Genomic DNA, 19,852 nt, shown 5'->3' with positions numbered 1-19,852 from the left:
GGGGGGGAATAACCTAGCAAGTCCCCTTTAAAAAGTAAGAAAGATCTGAAGAGTTCAGGGGTCAGTAGTAATTAGCACAGAGTATAGGGGTAAGTAGTATGGAAGACAAAGTTCAAGGGTCAGTAGTATGTAACACAGAGCTCAGGGGTCAGTAATAAGTAACACAGTGCTCAGGGATCGGTAGAAGTAATGAAGAGTACAGGGGTCAGTAGTATGCGATGCAGAGTGCAGGAGTCAGTAGTATGAAATGCACAGCGAAGGGGGTTAGAATGTAACACAGAGTGCAGGGTTTAATAATACATAAAGCAGAGTGCAGGGGTCAGGAGAAAGTAATGCACAGCGAAGGGGTTAGAATGTAATACAGAGTGCAGGATTCAGTAATATATAACGCAGAGTGCAGGGGTCAGTAATAAGTAAAGCAGAGTGCAGGGGTCAGGAGTAAATAATGCACAGCGAAGGGGTTAGAATGAAATACAGAGTGCAGGGTTCAGTATATATATAACGCAGAGTGCAGGGGTCAGTAATAAGTAAAGCAGAGTGCAGGGGTCAGGAATATGTGATGCAGAGTGCAGAGGTCAGGGATATGTGATGCAGAGTGCAGGGGTCAGGAATATGTGATGCAGAGTGCAGGGATCAGTAATAAGTAACGCAGAGTTTAGGGGTCAGGAATATGTGATGCAGAGTGCAGGGGTCAGTAATAAGTAAAGCAGAGTGCAGGGGTCATGAATATGTGAAGCAGAGTGCAGGGTTCAGGAATATGTGATGCAGAGTGCAGGGGTCAGGAATATGTGATGCAGAGTGCAGGGGTCAGGAATATATAACGCAGAGTGCAGGGGTCAGTAATAAGTAATGCAGATTGCAGGGGTCAGGAATATGTGATGCAGGGGTCATTAGTGCATAATGCAGAGTGCAGAGGTCAGGAGAAACTAACACACATCTCCCCCCATAAGCAAATATATCTCCCATCCAGTACAAACATCTTTCACCCTACCTTTGTAAAATTCCCTCACCAGACCTCAAATGCAGCGGCTCCTGGCAGTGTGAGGATAATCTGCCCAGATGCCCCCTTGGTTGTGTCATAACACATCAGATAATACGAAATCACCTGCACTCCATACAGCGTACAGACCTTGGATGAAAGGTTGGTGCTTGAAGTGACAACACGGATGGCGCCGTGTCAGATACAGTCCATAATAGAAGTCACCAGCACTCGATGATGTGTGCAAGAAGTAAAGCACTTTTTATTAAATTGTCACATGTGTCATACAGCCAACATTTCGGGGCCACGCAGGGTCCCTTCTTCTGGGCGACATAGAAGAAGTGCTTTACTTTTTGCACACATCATCGAGTGCTGGCGACTTCTATTATGGACTATAACACATCAGGGACGCAGAGGAGCCTTGGAATTCCATCAGCTCTGTAATGCCTATTGCGCTCTGATCTGAGGTCTGGGAGATGGCATGGAAGGGGCTGGTGGCATAGTGGGGTTGGTAGCGATCTACCGGTCACTATCACGATTGACAGGTTGCTGCTCTAAGCAAATGCAACATATTCATGGTTATCCAAGGGCATGTGCGCAACCCGTTTACTAATATAATATCTATAATATCTATACTTTGCAAATCAGCTTTTTTTGGTATACAATGGGAAGGAGGGTGGAGCAGACAGCCCCTCTTGGTGCCAGCTTGTCTGGGGAAGGGAAGAATTGTGACTGGACAAGGTTTTGGCACCTGTCAATCTGATCTTTTTCCCTAAACATTGTTGGCCAAAAGTGTCTGGTGATGTTCACAGACAGACTACCCCAAGCTTCTGCAAAAAGACAGAGGTATTGGGCAGCTGCCATCTTATATCTATGGTAACATTAGAGTTGTCTATGCCCAACCTAAAAGGTCAAGTTGCAATCTACCTCCTTATTTATTTATGACAGTGAAGGCTGTCAAGCTAATCCATGTCCATCAACTCACCAGAGAAGATCCCCTTTGCTAGACACTCCTTGATGCGATTGCTCCTCCTGACATGGAAAGCTCTGGTGATCTCTTGGTTCATGAAGGCCTCTCGATTTAGAATGTTTGCCACCATCATGCGCAAGTCAAACACCTCTAACAGTTCTGCAATGTGGGCAACTTCCATCAGTTCTGGTTCCCGTTCATCCAGTCGCCCAGTATATAAATATTTAAGCACTGCTCTGAATGGTCCTGACCTCACTGAGCTGTCCATCTTTACAACAGTCACTCTTCTGGCCCTGTAGCCAGGTGTCTCTTCCAGAACTCCACTCCGTATGCTCTCAAAGGCCCTGCTCCATCCTGATAAGTCTCTGTCGCCTTCCCTGCCCAATGTGCCATCGCTGGCCGAGGTTCTCATTCCACCACCCTCACTTTCCCCCGAAGACTCACAAGCATCAAAGCTGGAGGCACGTAGAAGGGGATCTCTGGCTTGGGCAGGTGGGTCTCCATCTTCCAGGAGGAAAAGGTCGCAGAATTTGGAGGAAGCAGTGGAGAGGTAGATGCGGTGGGCATATATACGAATCCTTTCTTGGACCACCAGCACCACATCAGCACAAGATGCCTCCTCCAGAAGGTGTCCAGGATGATCCTCACTTTGTGCTGGGGGATCAGGCACAACAATGACAGGAGGAGGAGGCCGGGGAGGAAGAAAAGGGGCCTGTGGCAGAGGTCTGCGCACACTGCGCAAATGTGACTTCCAAAATTGTAAATGGCGCCGAGAGATGAGTGCTGAACGGATGGCGTTATCAAAAACCTCCTTGATGCCACACTGTGCCACTACGCTAGTTTCATAGTATGGAATGCCCAGTTCTTTGGCTACCTCCCGGCCTTTCTCAGGTGGAAGAATCTCCTGAGGGCGGATTGGCCTATTACAAAAAAGAAACAGTTATGAAAACCGGCTGAACTGTAAATGAGTTTAGATGAGTAAATATGCAATTTTAGGAGGACATACTACAGGAAAACAATTGTCGCCAATCATAAGATATGACTTGGACCTGATATGCCCACCCCCCCAACCCCCCCAACGTCCCACAAACTACTAACTGCATTATTACTGGCTCCACAAACACTATTATTGATGTGTTAGATGGAGGGAGTAGGGAAGAGTTACAGAGCACCAAGCCCTCAGTGTAGTGTGTACACCTGGGATCCTGGGTTCCCTCGTGTTCATAAGATCTGGCTAAACATAAAGATACCTGTAGTCATGTCAACCAAAGTCAATATGGTACCTTCTGCTAAGGAAACATGTATTGAGAGAGATAAGGAGGCTGCCACAGCTGCCCTTCATGTAAGTACCCTCCCTGTAACCTTTGAACTTACCTTCCCTTTAACCCTTAACACTACCCCTCACACTAACCCTACCTGTAACCCTCTCACTAACCGCAACTCTATAACCCTCACACTAACCGTACCTGCAACTCTCACACTAATCCTACCTGTAACCCTCACACTAATCCTACCTGTAACCCTCGCACTAACCCTACCTGTAACCCTAACACTAACCGTACCAGTAACCCACACACTCATCCTACCTGTAACACTAACCCCACTTGTAACCCTCACACTAACCGTACCTGCAACCCTCACACTAATCCTACCTGTAACCCTCACACTAATCCTACCTGTAACCCTCGCACTAACCCTACCTGTAACCCTAACACTAACCGTACCAGTAACCCACACACTCATCCTACCTGTAACACTAACCCCACTTGTAATCCTCACACTAACCCTACCTGTAACCCTAACACTAACCCTACATGTAACCCTTTCACCTACCCTACCTCTAACTCTCACACTAACCCTACCTCCAACCCTAACACTAACCTACCTGCAACCCTAACACTAACCCTACATGTAACCCTCACACTAACCCTTCCCGTAACTCTCACACTAACCCTTCCCGTAACTCTCACACTAACCCTACCTGTAACTCTCACACTAACCCTACCTGCAACCCTCACACTAACCCTACATGTAACCCTCACACTAACCCTACCTCTCCAACCCTCACACTAACCCTACCTGCAACCCTCACACTAACCCTACATGTAACCCTCTCACTAACCCTACCTGTAACCCCAACACTGACCCTACCTGCAACCCTCACACTAACCCTACATGTAACCCTCACACTAACCCTACCTCTCCAACCCTCACACTAACCCTACCTGCAACCCTCACACTAACCCTACATATAACCCTCTCACTAACCCTACCTGTAACCCTCACACTAACCCTACCTGTAACCCCAACACTAACCCTACCTGTAACCCCACACTAAACCTACCTGTAACCCCAACACTAACCCTACCTGTAACCCTCACACTAATCGTACCTGTAACCCTCACACTAACCCTGCCTGTAACCTTCACACTAACCCTACCTGTAACCCTCACACTAACCCTACCTGTAACCCTCACACTAACCCTCCCTGTACCCCCAACACTAACCCTACCTGTAACCCTCACACTAATCGTACATGTAACCCTCTCACTAACCCTCCCTGTAACCCTCACACTAACCCATCCTGTAACCCTACCTCTAACCGTTCCTGTAACCCTCACAATAACCCTACCTGTAACCCTAACACTAACCCTACCTGTAACCCTAACACTAACCGTACCTGTAACCCTCACACTAACCCTACCTGTAACCCTAACACTAACCCTACCTGTAACCCTAACACTAACCCTACCTGTAACCCTCACACTAACCCTACCTGTAACCCTAACGCTAACCCTACCTGTAACCCTCACACTAACCCTACCTGTAATCCTAACACTAACCCTACCTGTAACCCTCACACTAACCCTACCTGTAACCCTAACACTAACCCTACCTGTAACCCTCACACTAACCCTACCTGTAACCCTAACACTAACCCTACCTGTTACCCTCACACTAACCCTACCTGTAACCCTCTCACTAACCCTACATGTAACCCTAACACTAACCCTACCTGTACCCTCTCACTAACCCTACATGTAACCCTCTCACTAACCCTACCTGTAACCCTAACACTAACCCTTGTTTGCATACTTGCCTCTCCTTGGCTGAGATCCACAGGATACTGGCACTGATCTTCCAGCATGGGAACCTACTACTATACTAATTAATGTCAATGCTCTATAAATTGCAGGCTAAGGATCATAAACGCACCTGGCTAAAGGTCGACGAGCGCGGTTCACAGCCTCCAAATCGGCGTAGCGCAGGTCCAACTGACATCCAACCAAAATGACCGGGGCACGAGGGCAGAAGTGCTTTATCTCCGGGTACCACATCGATTTTACATGCTGGAGGGAATTGGGGTTAGCAATGGAGAAACAGAGGACGACCACATCAGACCTAAAACAAGGGCGAGAAGAGGAAGAGTATGAGCGAGGGACAATCCTAGATAGACGGCATGATAAGACGGGATTTGTAAAGGTCAACACCACACAAAACTGGTATTTCAGGTTTGGGTGACCAGTGGTGGGTTGAAACACCTGTTAGCTTCTTCGAAGCCTCCAATAGATACAATATCCCACATCGCACTGCAGTCCACCCACATCCATAATGAAGGCATCACTCTCTTGCATCTGCCTAATTATCTGTTCATTTGACCCTCCTGAGAATCCATAGATGGACACTATCCTTTAGCTTTGGATAGAACTGGGATCTCATTACTGCAGTGTCCAAGAGAAAGAGAGAATGCGATTTAACTTGCCAGCAACCATGCAGACACTACCCATCAATTTTGGGTGTAGGGTGAATAGGAAAATTCAAAGTATGTATTAAAGCAGGGGTGGACAACTCCGGCCCTCCAGCTGTGCTTTAACTACAAATTCCATCATGCATCTGTGTCTGGGAGTCATGCTGGTAAAGGTGCCCATACACTGTGCGATTATCGCACGATAATCGCGGGAAATCCCGCGATCGTACGATAATCGCAAAGTGTATGGAAGACGTGCGACCGTTTGAACGGTGCTCGGGAGACAAATGCCGAACGGACAGGTGTGCGCACGCCCTCAAGGGGGCGGGCTTGCGATGATCGAGAGTACGATCTGCCTGTCCAAGATGGTCAGATCGTATGTTTTTTTAATTACTTTACAACCATCGCAAGACTAAGGCCACTAAGACTACTAAGACTAAGACTGTATGGCCACCTTAACTGTCAGTCTTGCAATGCCTCATGGGACTTGTGGTTCCACAACAGCTGGAGGCCCGGAGTTGCCCACCCTTGTACTTGAAAGGACCCCAATTTAGAGTAATGGTTAAAATGTCAGCTGTAGATAATAATGAGGCTCCTTCTGCTGCCTGGCAGGGCTGAGTGCTGTGGAATCTGCGTGCTGCACACAAATTGCACCTTTCCCGCTGGTTATGTATTAATGAGATGCTTCTAATGGCTAATGATAAAAGGAAGAACTGAATGGCACACAAGTAACAAATCTGTAAATAAATATTTAATATTGAGAGATGAACTCCAGGAAAACAGCTCAATATACATATTCCCTGCCAAAGGATTTGTATTTCTGCCCATCCGGTTCTGAGATTCACACAGCCCCGGAACACAGCACAGCCCGGTCTAGAAGGGCAGGAGACCTGATCTTTCTCTACTGAAATTGAGTAAGATTTACAGGTCTCCTCCCTGACCTGAAATGAAGAAGCAGCAGACTGACAGGCTCATCACTCTGCTCTCCCTTCCCGTCAACATGCCAATTACCCTGCAGCACAAATGTATAGCTTCTTGCATTGCTTCTCCCTCTCTCGGTCTGAGCCCTGCTTACATGTATTAAAGATGACTCCAAGTCAAAGACGGAGACATACTGTACATTGCTTGCATTTATAAAAATACATATATCAATACAGAAAAATACATGTGTCCTTTATATCCCCCACATTAACCGGTACAGGTAGGGTTAGTGTGAGGGTTACAGGTAGGGTCAGTGTTAGGGTTGCAGGTAGGGTCAGTGTTAGGAATGCAGTTCAGTTTTGGGCACCAGTTTACAAAAAGGATATTGTGGAACTGGAGAAAGTGCAGCGAAGGGCGACCAAACTCATAAGAGGCATGGAGGAGCTCAACTATGAGGAAAGATTAGCTGACCTGAATTTGTTCTCTGGAGAAGAGGCGACTAAGGGGGGGGGACATGATCACCATGTAAAAATACATAAATGGTCCATATAAAGAGCTTGGTGCCAAATTATTCACTTTAAGGTCATTGCAAAGGACAAGGGGGCACTCTTTGCGTCTGGAGGAAAAGAGGTTTAACCGTTGCATACGAAAAGGATTCTTCACAGTTAGAGCCGTGAAAATTTGGAATAGACTCCCCCAGGAGCTAGTTCTAGCAAGCTCGGTAAATTGTTTTAAAAATATCTGGATGTATTCCTAAATGCACAGAATATTACTGGATATTGAGTAGGTATATTAGGCATCAGAGATTGTTGATCCAGGGAATATCCGATTGCCTTATGGGATCAGGAAGGAATTTTTTTCCCCCTGTTGGAGCAAATTGAACCATGCTTTATAGGGGGTTTTTTTGCCTTCCTCTAGATCAACATTGGGTAATTGTGGGCATAGCGGTCTGTTTAGGCTTTTTTTTTTCTCTATAGGTTGAACCCGATGGACTTGTGTCTTTTTTCAACCTGACTAACTATGTAACTATGTAACTATATCTGCATGGAATTCATTTTTAGCATTGCAGTCAGCAGTGGAGGAGAGAATGAATGCTTTCTGTTGCTTTTCAAAGAAAAATCCAAAGCTTGGCTCCTATAATAGAAGACACTGTGGCTTTACAATGGGGGTGCGGCCCACACCCAGGTGCCACCATTTGAGGGGTTACACCAAAATGACTGACAGTCATTTTGGTGTCACCCCCTATGAAAAGTCGGGCACTCAGTCATGGATCGAGAGCCCTACAGTGTCAGGAGAGAGGAATGGGACCCGGCAACATACTTCATCCCGCCAGGTGAAGTCCCCTCCTCTCTCTGCTGACGTCCATCACCAAGATGGCCACCAGCAGGCGTCAATGAGACAACTGCGCATGCGCGAGGACGTCACGGCGGGGTGTCACCCCGTCTCCGCTCCGGGTGTCACCCAGCCTCGGGACGCCCCTGCTCCACTGTGATCAAGCAGTACAGCCTCCTGAAAGCATTTGTTGCTTCTAGGAGTGTGGAATGTCTGTGTCCCCTGTTGCACATTAGGGTCCCTGCACCCACCAATGAATGGGGACAATGGGAGGAACCACAGGTTTAATGCAGGACCCATTCACATCAGAGAGATTTGGTAACACGTGGGTTATGCATGTTGGGGTGACATTAATTCTAATTGGCCCCTCAACACACTCTCTCGACACACATGCTTTGCATCTTACCACAAAGCACAGTAATGCACTACTGCGTGCTGCTGACAATTCTGCATGCACAATTTCTGGACCCTTGTGCCTCATCCTAATGAATGAACTGCATTAAAGCTGAACCCCGATCTTCTGTCTTGCACAGTTGTACCGGCTCCTCTCCTGGACTGAAATTGCTTCCTCTGATGTCCCTGCACGCTGCGAGCTTCTCACAAATGTGCATTCGAATCTGCAGCAAGTCAGACAGAGCCCACCTCATTTCCGGGGTGATGTCCAAACATCTCCATAGGTACATATGGCCACATCTGCCCAAGCAGTCAGAGTACATGGTGTATTGTCAATATGAAGCACACACAGGATGTCCAAACATCTCCATAGGCACTGTGATGTTTGGGGAAGTTAGCACATATGGTGAGCGCTTAGGGAACAGTCCTGAAGCCGTTTTAACATAAAAAGGACAGCCTTTTATTTTTTTCATCAACACAACAATGACTTCAACAATAACACAAGGTCCGCTTGTATTCCAGTGAACAGTACAGATCACCTAATCTCACCGACTCCAGGTTGTCGCACATTTTCCATAGCTTTCACACCTCTTGTGTGTCACTGGCTCACTGAGCCTCCTTGGCTGATTCCCAGGTGCCTCCAGCACAGACACAGCCTCCTGGCTCCACTCTGGCTTCTGGGTGGAGTCCTCCTGACTCCTAAATAGCTCTGTTCCTCTTCCCAGCTGGAGCCCCGAACACTAGCCAGCACCCTTTCCATAAGGGCTGTGCACAGGTGTGCAATTAGTTGCTGGCCACTACTAAACGATGGACCCAGGAATGGAGATTTCATCCCTCCCAATTCTCTTAGAAGTCTCCCAGTTCCAGGATCCCATGCCAAATCCACAAATCCTGGGAAGAACCGCAAAGTCAGCTCTTTCCCAGTCTGGCTGAGAGTCCTGGGTGACTACAACCCCACCATTCTACTGTGGGATTGCCACACAATACCACAGCACATATGGCCACCTCTGCCTAAGCAGTCAGTGTACATGGTGTATGGGCAATATGAAACACACACAGGATGTCCAAAAATCTCCATAGGCACATATGGCCTCAACTGCCCAAGCTGTCAGAGTACATGGTGTATGGGCATTAGTAAACACACACAGGAAATCCAAACATCTTCATAGGCCCAAATGGCCACATCTGCCCAAGCAGTCAGTGTATATGGTGTATGGGCAATAATAAACACATATAGAGCAGAGTAAATACAGAGTAAACCCATAGCAATCAATCAGCTTCCCGAGTGATGAATCTTTGCTTCCTGCTTTACTAAATTCTCATTTATCTCATTAAACAAACATAAATATGACATCCCTACCTTCCATAAGCAAACCGCCGGTCTTTATGATGGTCTCCAAATGTGTCCCAAAGCCTGAGGGACACACTGACTTCATCGACCACATCCCGAGATCGTTCCAAGACCTAAGAAGTAATATAAATAAAACATAACAAAAAAAAGGGATAATTTTTTATGGTAATCACCACTTCTACCCAGAATCCTTAGCTGAACATGGTCATGCGGAGAATGCTCACCTCTTGGCACACGCGATATTGGTCTATGGCCCACACAGTTGGCACATGTGTAGCGAGGAGCTGATATTGGGTCAGAGTGGCATTGCATGCTCTAGCACAGATGAGGCGCGTCTTCCCGACAGCGTTGTCTCCCACTACCACACATTTTATCGTCTCAACATTGGGACGCTCATAATCCATATCAGTGTCCAACAGCTGGGATCTAGGCATGCGTAAAAAGAAAGAAAAGACTTTGAAGAAAGGGTGCAGAGAACTTAAATTTGTTGAAGATAAATTGCATGAGAAAGTAACAACCGTTACAACTGCTACAAACACAGAACACTCACCAGTTACCATAACAGTGAATGACCAAATAACAGTACTGAACAATTCCATTCCCTCACATAGACCCTCCTATACCTTTCTCATATAGCATGTCAAAGGTTGGCTTCATCTGTCCTAAAATCCCAGAGTGCATAAGTTCAATAAAGCCGGCCATACACTGGGAGATTTTCATATGAACATTCATACGACAAGATCTGGTCAGAACATTCGATCATGCTTTTAGAAGAAGCTCGTACAACATCCTTTCAAATTTCGTTCAATTTTCACATTCAATATTGGAATGAATGGAGCTTTTCGAACACAAAAACCACCGCTAGAACTTCTGGTCAAATTTTCCATCCAACTCCTTCAATTTTTTTCGCCACTACGGTCAAAAACGATCGTCGATTTGACCCCATTAACTATTAGGGTGCCCACACACTGTACGATAATCGTACGATAATCGCGGGAAATCCCACGATCGTACGATTATCGCAAGGTGTGTGGAAGCCGTGCGACCTCTACTACTGTAAGGCCGCACGACATTTAACTTACGAACATGTTCGAAAGCAAGCGCACACTGCCAGTTCGGCATTGCGGTCATCGGAAGCCCGCCCCTCAGGGGGGCGCGGTTTGCGATCGTCGCAAGTACGATCTGCCTGTCCAAGATAGGCAGATCGTACGTTTTCTTAATTACCTTACAACCATCGCAAGACAAAAGTCTTGCGATGGTTGTAAGGTGTGTGCCCTTAGAAAATCGCACAAATGTTGAGAAGATGACCAGCTTAATGGCCAGCTTAACTGTCAGCTGTGAGCTTGCTTTGTGAGAGGTAAAAAAAAAAAGATTGATTCCTTTTTGCTTAATGGGAAATTGACTAGTATTCTATTAGACTCTAATAAAAAAAATTGTGAAGATTTGGGAACCCTGGATTGCTTATGCCCACCCAGTTCAGTTTTAGCTAGAAGAAGGATATGCTTCCCCAAATTGATGAGTTTTCAGAGATAGAGTAGGAGATAGCCAGGCAGCCTTGGGTAGGGAGGATGGGAGAAGTCTCAGAGGTGAGCACGGGAGGAGGTGATGACGGAGCTAGAGAGCACAAGGTCTGAAGAGCAGAGAACAGGATGGTGTGGGTGATATCTTGAGATGAGGTCAGTGATGCAGCTCGGGGCAGCTGTGCACGGCTTTCTAAGAACTACATACAGGTCAAAGAGCACAGATCCCACAAAAACAAATCATCATTCATCTTCTAAGTATTAAATCTAATGATCTGCGCTTATAGATGATGAAATACTAATATGGGTAGTGAAGCTGCCACAATACAGACCCCAAAAGTCCCAATAATACTTTGGGACTTCTTGGGCGCATAATCGTTACTTATATTTATTATCATTCATCTTCTACTGGTCCGATCCAGTAAAGTCAGTTCCCACTGTGGCTGTGGGTAATGCACATTCTTCCTTGTGCTGTTTATTGCATAAAGCTCAAGGTGATAGGTACCGGAACAGTTCGGATTCAACAACATGTTTATGGAGCAGGGAGTAATAGGAAAGTCTTATTGGATGCTGGAGGCCACTCTTCCACCCACCATTCCTTCCCTTTTGGTTTACAAAATGCCACTGAGGAACTGTCAAAGACAACAATGTCTCCTGCCTATGATATCAAGATGTCCTTCTTGTTATGAAGTCTAAAAAGATGGATACTGGCAGATAAACCAAACTGGCCTTATTTATCAAGAATCTGAAGGACAATGTCACCGAGCAGGACAATAAACTTGGTTAGACAATTCTGTGTCCATTGTGATAGCACCAATTATTGGATCACCAGAACGTTAGATTTGTGTCCTCCATGTTTCAGTTGCCTGACACCTTCTACCTGCAGGACAAATGAACTCAGAAACAAACGGTATCTGTTAGAAATGGAGGCAGGTTCACTGACTTACTCCCTCTAAGGGTATCGTTAGACTACCCTTAACAGAAAAGCAATCAATTTCAGATCAATAGTTACATCTGTCAGCATACAACTATACAGGAAATACACTACATAGCCAAATGTTTGTGGACACCTGACCATCACACCATAAACCTCCAAATTATTGAGATCTGTTTATTTCACTGAAAAGTACTGCAATTGCTAGAACAGACAAAATACATTTTAGACAACTGTGTGCTTCCAACATTGTGGCAACAGGTTGGAGAAGGTTCCTCAGTTCCACCATGGCTGTGCCCTGTGCACAAAGCCAGGTCCATAAAGACATGGTTTGACATGTTTGGTGTGGAGGAACTGTAGTGGTCTCCACAGAGCTCTGACCTCGACCCTACAGAACACCTTGGAACATCAATTGTGAGCTCATCTAATATCAGTACCTGACCTCACAAATGCTCCTTTGGCTGAATGGGCCTTGATCCCTATAGATACACTTCAAAATTTAAGCAAAGCCTTTCCAGAAGAGTGGAGGCTGTTACAGCCGTACAGGTGGGCCACCGTCATATTGATCTGGAATGGGATGTCCAACAAGCTCATATAGGTCTCATGGTCAGGTGTCCACAAACCTTTGGCTGTATAGTGTAATTGAGATGAAAACTGAAGAGAGGGTCCTAGATGACAATGCGCATTTTTACAGGAAATTGAAAAGAGGGCCCTAGATGACAATGCACATTTTTACCAAAATTGAAGAGAGGGCTCTATATGACAATGCGCATTTTTACCCAAATTGAAGAGAGGGCCCTAGATGACAATGCACATTTTTACCGAAATTGAAGAGAGGGCCCTAGATGACAACAAGCATTTTTACCGAAATTGAAGAGAGGGCCCTAGATGACAAAGAGCATTTTTACCGAAATTGAAAAGAGCACCCTAGATGACAAAGAGCATTTTTACCGAAACTGAAGAGAGAACCCTAGATGACAATGAGCATTTTTACCAAAATTGAAGAGAGGGCCTTATTACACAATGAGCGTTTTTACCGAAATTGAAGAGAGGGCCATAGATGATAATGAGCATTTTTACCAAAATTGAAGAGAGAACCCTAGATGACAAAGAACATTTTTACCGAAATTGAAGAGAGGGCCCTAGATGACAAAGAACATTTTTACCGAAATGGAAGGAGAGGGCCCTAGATAACAATGAGCATTTTTACCGAAATTGAAGAGAGGGCCCTAGATGACAATGAGCATTTTTACCTAAATTGGGAGAATATGTCAAGATGGTAAAGATGACACACATATATAGAATGGAATCTTTACTATTTACTCTATGCTCCACCTAACAATAAGAGGACCTTTCAACACATTGGCTCCTTTATGAAATCCAAGCAAGCCGAGCAAGACTACAGTGCTAGAGTGCAGTGAATCTCCATATCTCCGTGCCTTGTTTTGCAACACCAAGATTATGGAGCCTTATTTGTTAAGCTTAGCTAAATAATATCAAGCCCTGTCCTCCGAGCCACCAATAAGCTTCCTCCGCTCTGACTGCTGGAACGGCAAATGTTACTGTGAGCAACACAGCTCCTATTGAACACAATCTGATGAATGATACCCAGTAAAGTAAATGGGCTGCTAGCGAAGTAACCTGCAGCTCCAGCCAAGTATCTAGCAATCAATGGATGGGGTGGTATTGTGAGTGACAAATAGGGTATTGGAGGTGAGTATCATTTCACTTATATGTTAAAGATCCCTAGCATCTTATATTTGGTTGGGGTCTCATCTAAGCCTACTAGCCTATGAATGGCTTCAGGACCATAATACTGACTTTCGAATCCCTACAATTAAAGCAAACGCAATCCCCAGTAGGTCAAGCTAATATGACTTTTAAAGGAACCCTCAACTGAAAAAAATATATATGCTGGCACTGATCAGCTCTCCTTTTAAAAATACCCATTGCAGGGCTGTTATACTGATCCAAAGGCTTCACCAGTTTTGACTTTCCTCTAACTTCACTGCCTGCCTACTTGTTCTAGGTTGGTGACTCAAAAAGCCAGAGAAAGCCAGGACACGGTTCATAAGGAAGTCAGCAATGGAAATCTCTGTATTTCTCTAGTGCCACCACAGATTTGCTTTGAGGACATGTCGGTTCTTATTTAATGCACATTATTGCGGCACCTTAAGCAGGGACACTAATAAAAGAGGACTTGCGGCGAGTATAGGACGATGACTGGCGCTGCAACCCAATTATGGGAAACCGGGACATGACACGCTTTGAAGTGCCGTGTCTCCAGGGCAAGGAGCCATGTTAAAAATTAATCTCTGATTATTCCTTAACGGCAGCCAGGCACTTCTGGAGATCAGGCCGCGGTCATGAGACCAGGGATCAAAGTTCGGGTGCGCACAAAGCAATGCAGCAATCGCAGGAGGAAAATAATGGAAGGTGAAACAGTACAGATACACAGTATAGACACACAGACATGCACACCGCTAATAAGCCCCAATTCTGCAACCACCAACGACAATCACACACAGCTCATACTACACCCAGTCCGGGCCTTGTCCCGTACATCGCCGCCATGATGACATCACTCGAGCATCTTCTTTATAGGATTCGAATCGAAAAGGCAGAGGCTAGGTGTACAGGTGCCTAGCTATAAAATATACGTTCTAACACTATGCCGTGCATGCGTTTTATCTCAATCTATACCCATTAATGTGTGTGTGCCCTCATCTGCGTGGGTTAGTCGTGTCCCAAGGGTACGTGTGCGTTTTTCTCAATGTGCACAGATCTTAGCGTGTGCAGGAATTGGCTTTTCGTTAAAATTAGCCTCCCCGGTGATGTGTTTTGTAGAACGATTTATGTTAATGTATGATTGCATTTGCATCTAGCTGTGCAGTGTGTGTGTGTGCGAGCATGGCTGTGTGGAGTCTCTATGTCACATCGTCAGTGTTCCTCAGGCTCGCATGCTGTCACGCTGCCTTGTGTGTGTGTGTTGCCTGGATAGAGATCAATGCGTCCTTCTCCGTGTTCGTGCCTGTGTACCACTGCATGGAGCTGCCTGTGTCATCCTGAGTGTGGATCTCTAGCAGTGATGGCTGCCGGTTGCGACTCCTGGTTTCCAACACGGAGGTGTGCGTGTGTTTCCAATGAAAGGGAGGAATTATTTTTAGCTGGAAGTAAGTCTTGAGCACCGCCTGCAGGTCCTATCGCATAAGTACATGCGCAGGAGAATGCAGATGCAGCAGCTGCCCAATACAGGCTGATGACGAGGGCGAGAACGATGCCATCGCCTCAATCTGAATGCTAATAGCACATTGGGTTGGACTTTTCACATTCATAGCTTGATCCTAAAATATATCCCAACCTTAAATAACCGGCGATGTGCTAATTGCACGTTTTGTGTCCTGCACCCTTTATACTCAATTTGATATCTGTGAGTTTATTTTTATCGATCAGCACAAATAAATTTGGGTGTTACGTAAACATGTTTACACACATTCGGTGGATGCTTTATTATTCAAGCTGGTATGTTAATGGAGATGGCTAAGCAATGAATCATTTGGCTGCCGTTCAATACTTAAACCGAGAAAATACCTTGTAAAAGTATTAGTGACATCATCACCGTGCTGCACATAGCCTGTGCAGAGCTGTGGGAGAGGCCCTGGAGGCCCACAAAGTACAGGCTGCCTTCAGAAAGCTACAAGAAGGGGTGGAGACAAGACCGGTCACTCTGCACAAGGAGAGAGAGAAGCAGTGAGCGGTCTTTATTACAGGAAGGGGTGGAGACAAGACCAGTCATCCTGCACAAGGAGAGAGAACAGCAGTGGCTGGTCTTTATTACAGGAGAGGGCAGAGGCAAGACCATTCACTCTGCACATGGAGAGAGAGCAGCAGTGAGCGGTCTTTATTACAGGAAGGGGCGGAGACAAGACCAGTCACCCTGCACAAGGAGAGAGCAGCAGTGAGCGGTCTTTATTACAGGAGGGGGCGGAAGCAAGACCAGTCAGTCTGCACAAGGAGATAGAGCAGCAGTGTGTGGTCTTTATTACAGGAAGCTCCAAGTCTCACACTGGATTGAAGAAGAATACACATGACTCTAGTATGAGGACAATATTTGCTGATCCCGGAGTTTAGCTTTATTACATGTTGACAATGCAGAAACATAGTAAACGTATTTGGGCTTCACATCCTCATGCAAACAGCATAGGTTGGCTGAAACAAAAACAGCTTTCATACGTGCAGACATGGTCAAGTGTTTTGGTTCTTGTTTGGCCAAACATTAGAATGGAGAACAGTTCAAGCAATCTACACGTACTGCTCCAGGCATCTTTGGCTGCACAAGGCAGGCGCAGGAGCCGTGCCAGCTCTACGGGTTCATCTACTCCTCGTTTAGATTGGAGAAGAAGCACACATTGAAGGGAATTTGATGTGGAATGATTGTTGGTTCCAGACTTCAGAAATTGCTGGATTTTCACACAGTGCGGCAGGGGTGGGCAACTCCGGCCCTCTAGCTGTGCTTTTACTACAAATCCCAACAAGCCTCTGCCTCTGGGTGTCATACCTGTAACTGTCAGAGTCTTGCAAAGCCTCATGGGGATTGTAGTTCCACAACAGCTGGAGGGCTGGAGTTGCCCACCCCTGCAATATGGAGAGCACTACTTCTAATGTTAAACGGGCTGGATATAATTTGCTGTTTTTGACCCTTTTATGTAAACGTAACACAATACAACTTCCCTTCTCCTATATGCTGGGTATAATTCTCAGTATCTGTCCTCAAGCTAGCCATACACTGCTCAAAGTTTGAGCAACTCCAGCTAACATGACCAAAATTCGAGCTGTGGGTGGCCCTGACGGCACCACTGGAGAAGCCATGTGGAAAATTGATGTCTGAACAACCAATATCTACAGTCACTGCCCAGGTCTTTGGAACAATGGCGGACACCGGCTGTTAAAATACAATAGCTGGTAGGGGAGATTCTTCCATCTTTGATGTGTAGCATGGGGTGCAGGACTCTGTTACGTTTCATTCGTTCAACCCCCAGGCCAGCTAGTGTATGGCCAGCATTAATTTGTAAGTATGGAAGCTGTGGAGCACCACTTCACTTCTTCTGTATGCTGGGTGTAATTCTTAGTATCAGTTATTGTTCTGTATGGAAGAATGCATCTCAGGGCCACTTCTCTTGTTCTGAATGTGAGGGTAATTCTCAGTATCTATTGTTCTATAATGTCTGCATGGACAATGCATGGTGCCCCCAGAAGAGTTTGTCATCTTGGACAGTGCAGGTCTACACCAATTGGTGGAAAACCAAGTCTGGGCCATATGCACCATGAGGAATTTGGGAGCCAGTGGCCCGGGGGACGGGGAAAAGAGGCAGCTCCAAATTACTACTTACAATGAAGTTCATGTTTTGTTAATTCCTACTGGTGGAGTGGGGAATTATGCAAATGTAAGGGAAGGAGGAACTTTCTCATCTTACTCTACAGTAAGGGCAGGCAACTGTGGCTCTGCAGCTTTTGTGGAACTACAATACCCATTGCCAGACTCTGACAGCCACAGACTTGCAGAGGCGTGATGGGATTTGTACCAAGGTTGCCTACCCCTTCTCTACAGGCTTTGAATTGGTGGATTGTCCAATCAAATGCTCTTCAAAAAATTAAAGAAAACCCTTGTTTATGAAAGAAGTGAGGCATCCATAAATATCTACCATTACTGGCATATGCCTAGGTCCTAGGAGGACATCACATCCTTTAAAAAAGCTCTGTTGACGTTATTCTATGCGGTACGAGCGGGCGCGGGCACAAAGGACGTATTAAGACCACCCGCTCCCTTCCGGCTGTTTTCCTACGACAATAATACAACCTGATACAAATTAATCTCTGGAATCCTAAGGTCATCAAATATGAACGTATTTCAATGACTGTCCTCTACTAAAAGCCATAGACTGTTGGGGCCCCCAGAACAATGCCAAACTGACTCTCGATGCCTGGACAAAAAAAAGTATGCATCCCTCCGGGGTAAGGGACTTATTTTTGTTTCAGGGTTAGATTCAGTCACGCAATGTTATTTACTACAAGCTATGTGGGCCTCTGCAACCAACTACACTAGAATGACACGACGGATCATTGTCTCAATAATTGTCATGGGTGACCTGGAAATGTCAACATTTTTTTACAGCAGGGGTTGGTTTACACTCCAGATCTGCAAGCAGAGAGCCCCTGGCAATATAAGTTCTGTACCCTCATCTACCCAACAGGGCAAAGTTATGTGTAATAACAATGTATTTGTTCATGATCCGGCTGCCAGATCACATCAGCTGATTCACACACAGTAAACCAGGCCTCAGATAGAAATGTGCTGCCATTGACAAGCTGTGTGGGGATACAACTTAACCCCCTCATGTACGTTTTCCAAAGAAATCACCTAAAAGATGTTGTAAACTCTAGTGACTGGTTTACAGTATTAAGTATACACTATATTGCCAAAAGTATTGGGACGCCGGCCTTTACACGCACATGAACTTTAATGGCATCCCAGGCTGAGTCCGTAGGGTTCAGTATTGGGTTGGCTCCGCCCTTTGCAGCTATAACAGCTTCAACTCTTCTGGGAAGGCATCCGCAAGGTTTAGGAGTGTGTCTATGGGAATGTTGGACCATTTGTGAGGTCAGGTACTGATGTTGGAGGAGAAGGCCGGGCTCGCAGTCTCCGCTCTAATTCATCCCAGAGGCGTTCTATGGGGTTGAGGTCAGGACTCTGTGCAGACCAGTCAAGTTCCTCCACCCCAAACTCCCCCATCCATGTCTTTATGGACCTTGCTTTGTGCTCTGGTGCGCAGTCATGTTGGAACAGGAAGGGGCCATCCCCAAACTGTTCCCACAAAGTTGGGAGCATGAAATTGTCCAAAATGTCTTGGTTTGGTGATGCCTTAAGAGTTCCCTTCACTGGAACTAAGGGGCCAAGCCCACCCCCTGAAAAGCAACCCCACACCATAATCCCCAGTCCACCAAACTTTACACTTGGCACAATGCAGTCAGGTAAGTACCGTTCTCCTGGCAACCGCCAAACCCAGACATGTCCATCGGATTGTCAGACAGAGAAGCATGATTCATCACTCCAGAGAACACGTCTCCACTTCTCTAGAGTCCAGTGGCGGCGTGCTTTACACCACGGCATCCAACGCTTTGCATTGCACTTGGTGATGTAAGGCTTGGATGCAGCTGCTCGGCCATGGAAACCCATTCCATGAAGCTCTCTACGCACTGTTGTTGTGCCAATCTGAAGGCCACATGAAGTTTGGAGGTCTGTAGCTATTGACTCTGCAGACAGTTGGCGACTTCTGCGCACTGTGCGCTTCAGCATGCGCTGATCCCGCTCTGTCATTTTACGTGGACTACCACTTCCTGGCTGAGTTGCTGTTGTTCCCAATTGCTTCCACTCTGTTATAATACCACTAACAGGTGACTGTGGAATATTTAGTAGCAAGGAAATTTCACGGAACACCTGAATCCAATGATTTGGAGGGGTGTCCCAATACTTTTGGCAATATAGTGTATGTCTAAGGGGACTTATGGCAATGCTCCCTCCAGTCCCTCCATTGCTGTCTATCCTGAATCCTGACCAAATATACGGGTCAAACTTTGATCACTGGAGCCAGTAGGTACACAACCTTCGGACCCAACCCCATCCCCCCCCCCCCCCCCTCCGCCCAC

General features: G+C 46.1%; 1 protein-coding gene across 4 annotated transcripts in view; it reads right to left on the bottom strand.

Moving 5' to 3' along the window:
- RHOBTB2 (Rho related BTB domain containing 2) overlaps window positions 1-19,852 on the bottom strand; it is a 44,911-nt gene that overhangs the window by 9,326 nt on the left and 15,733 nt on the right. Inside the window, exons 1-5 of one of the 4 annotated variants that reach the window (XM_018563703.1) lie at window positions 14,675-15,283; window positions 9,919-10,120; window positions 9,704-9,807; window positions 5,166-5,351; window positions 1,965-2,869 (exon numbers count right to left, since the gene is read on the bottom strand). In XM_018563703.1, the coding sequence (XP_018419205.1) occupies window positions 1,965-2,869; window positions 5,166-5,351; window positions 9,704-9,807; window positions 9,919-10,098 (1,375 nt within the window). In that variant the 5' untranslated portion in view covers window positions 10,099-10,120; window positions 14,675-15,283. Of the gene's footprint in view, window positions 1-1,964; window positions 2,870-5,165; window positions 5,352-9,703; window positions 9,808-9,918; window positions 10,121-14,674; window positions 15,284-19,852 lie in introns of those variants that run through there. The other 3 variants (XM_018563702.1, XM_018563701.1, XM_018563700.1) reach the window with 3 other exon arrangements.

The sequence above is a fragment of the Nanorana parkeri genome, unplaced genomic scaffold (genome assembly GCF_000935625.1).
Source record: "Nanorana parkeri isolate BGI_ZX_2015 unplaced genomic scaffold, ASM93562v1 scaffold686, whole genome shotgun sequence".
Classification (NCBI taxonomy): Eukaryota; Metazoa; Chordata; class Amphibia; order Anura; family Dicroglossidae; genus Nanorana; species Nanorana parkeri.
Note: the sequence above shows the minus strand (reverse complement) of the source record. Positions and strands in the feature narration are given on the sequence as shown.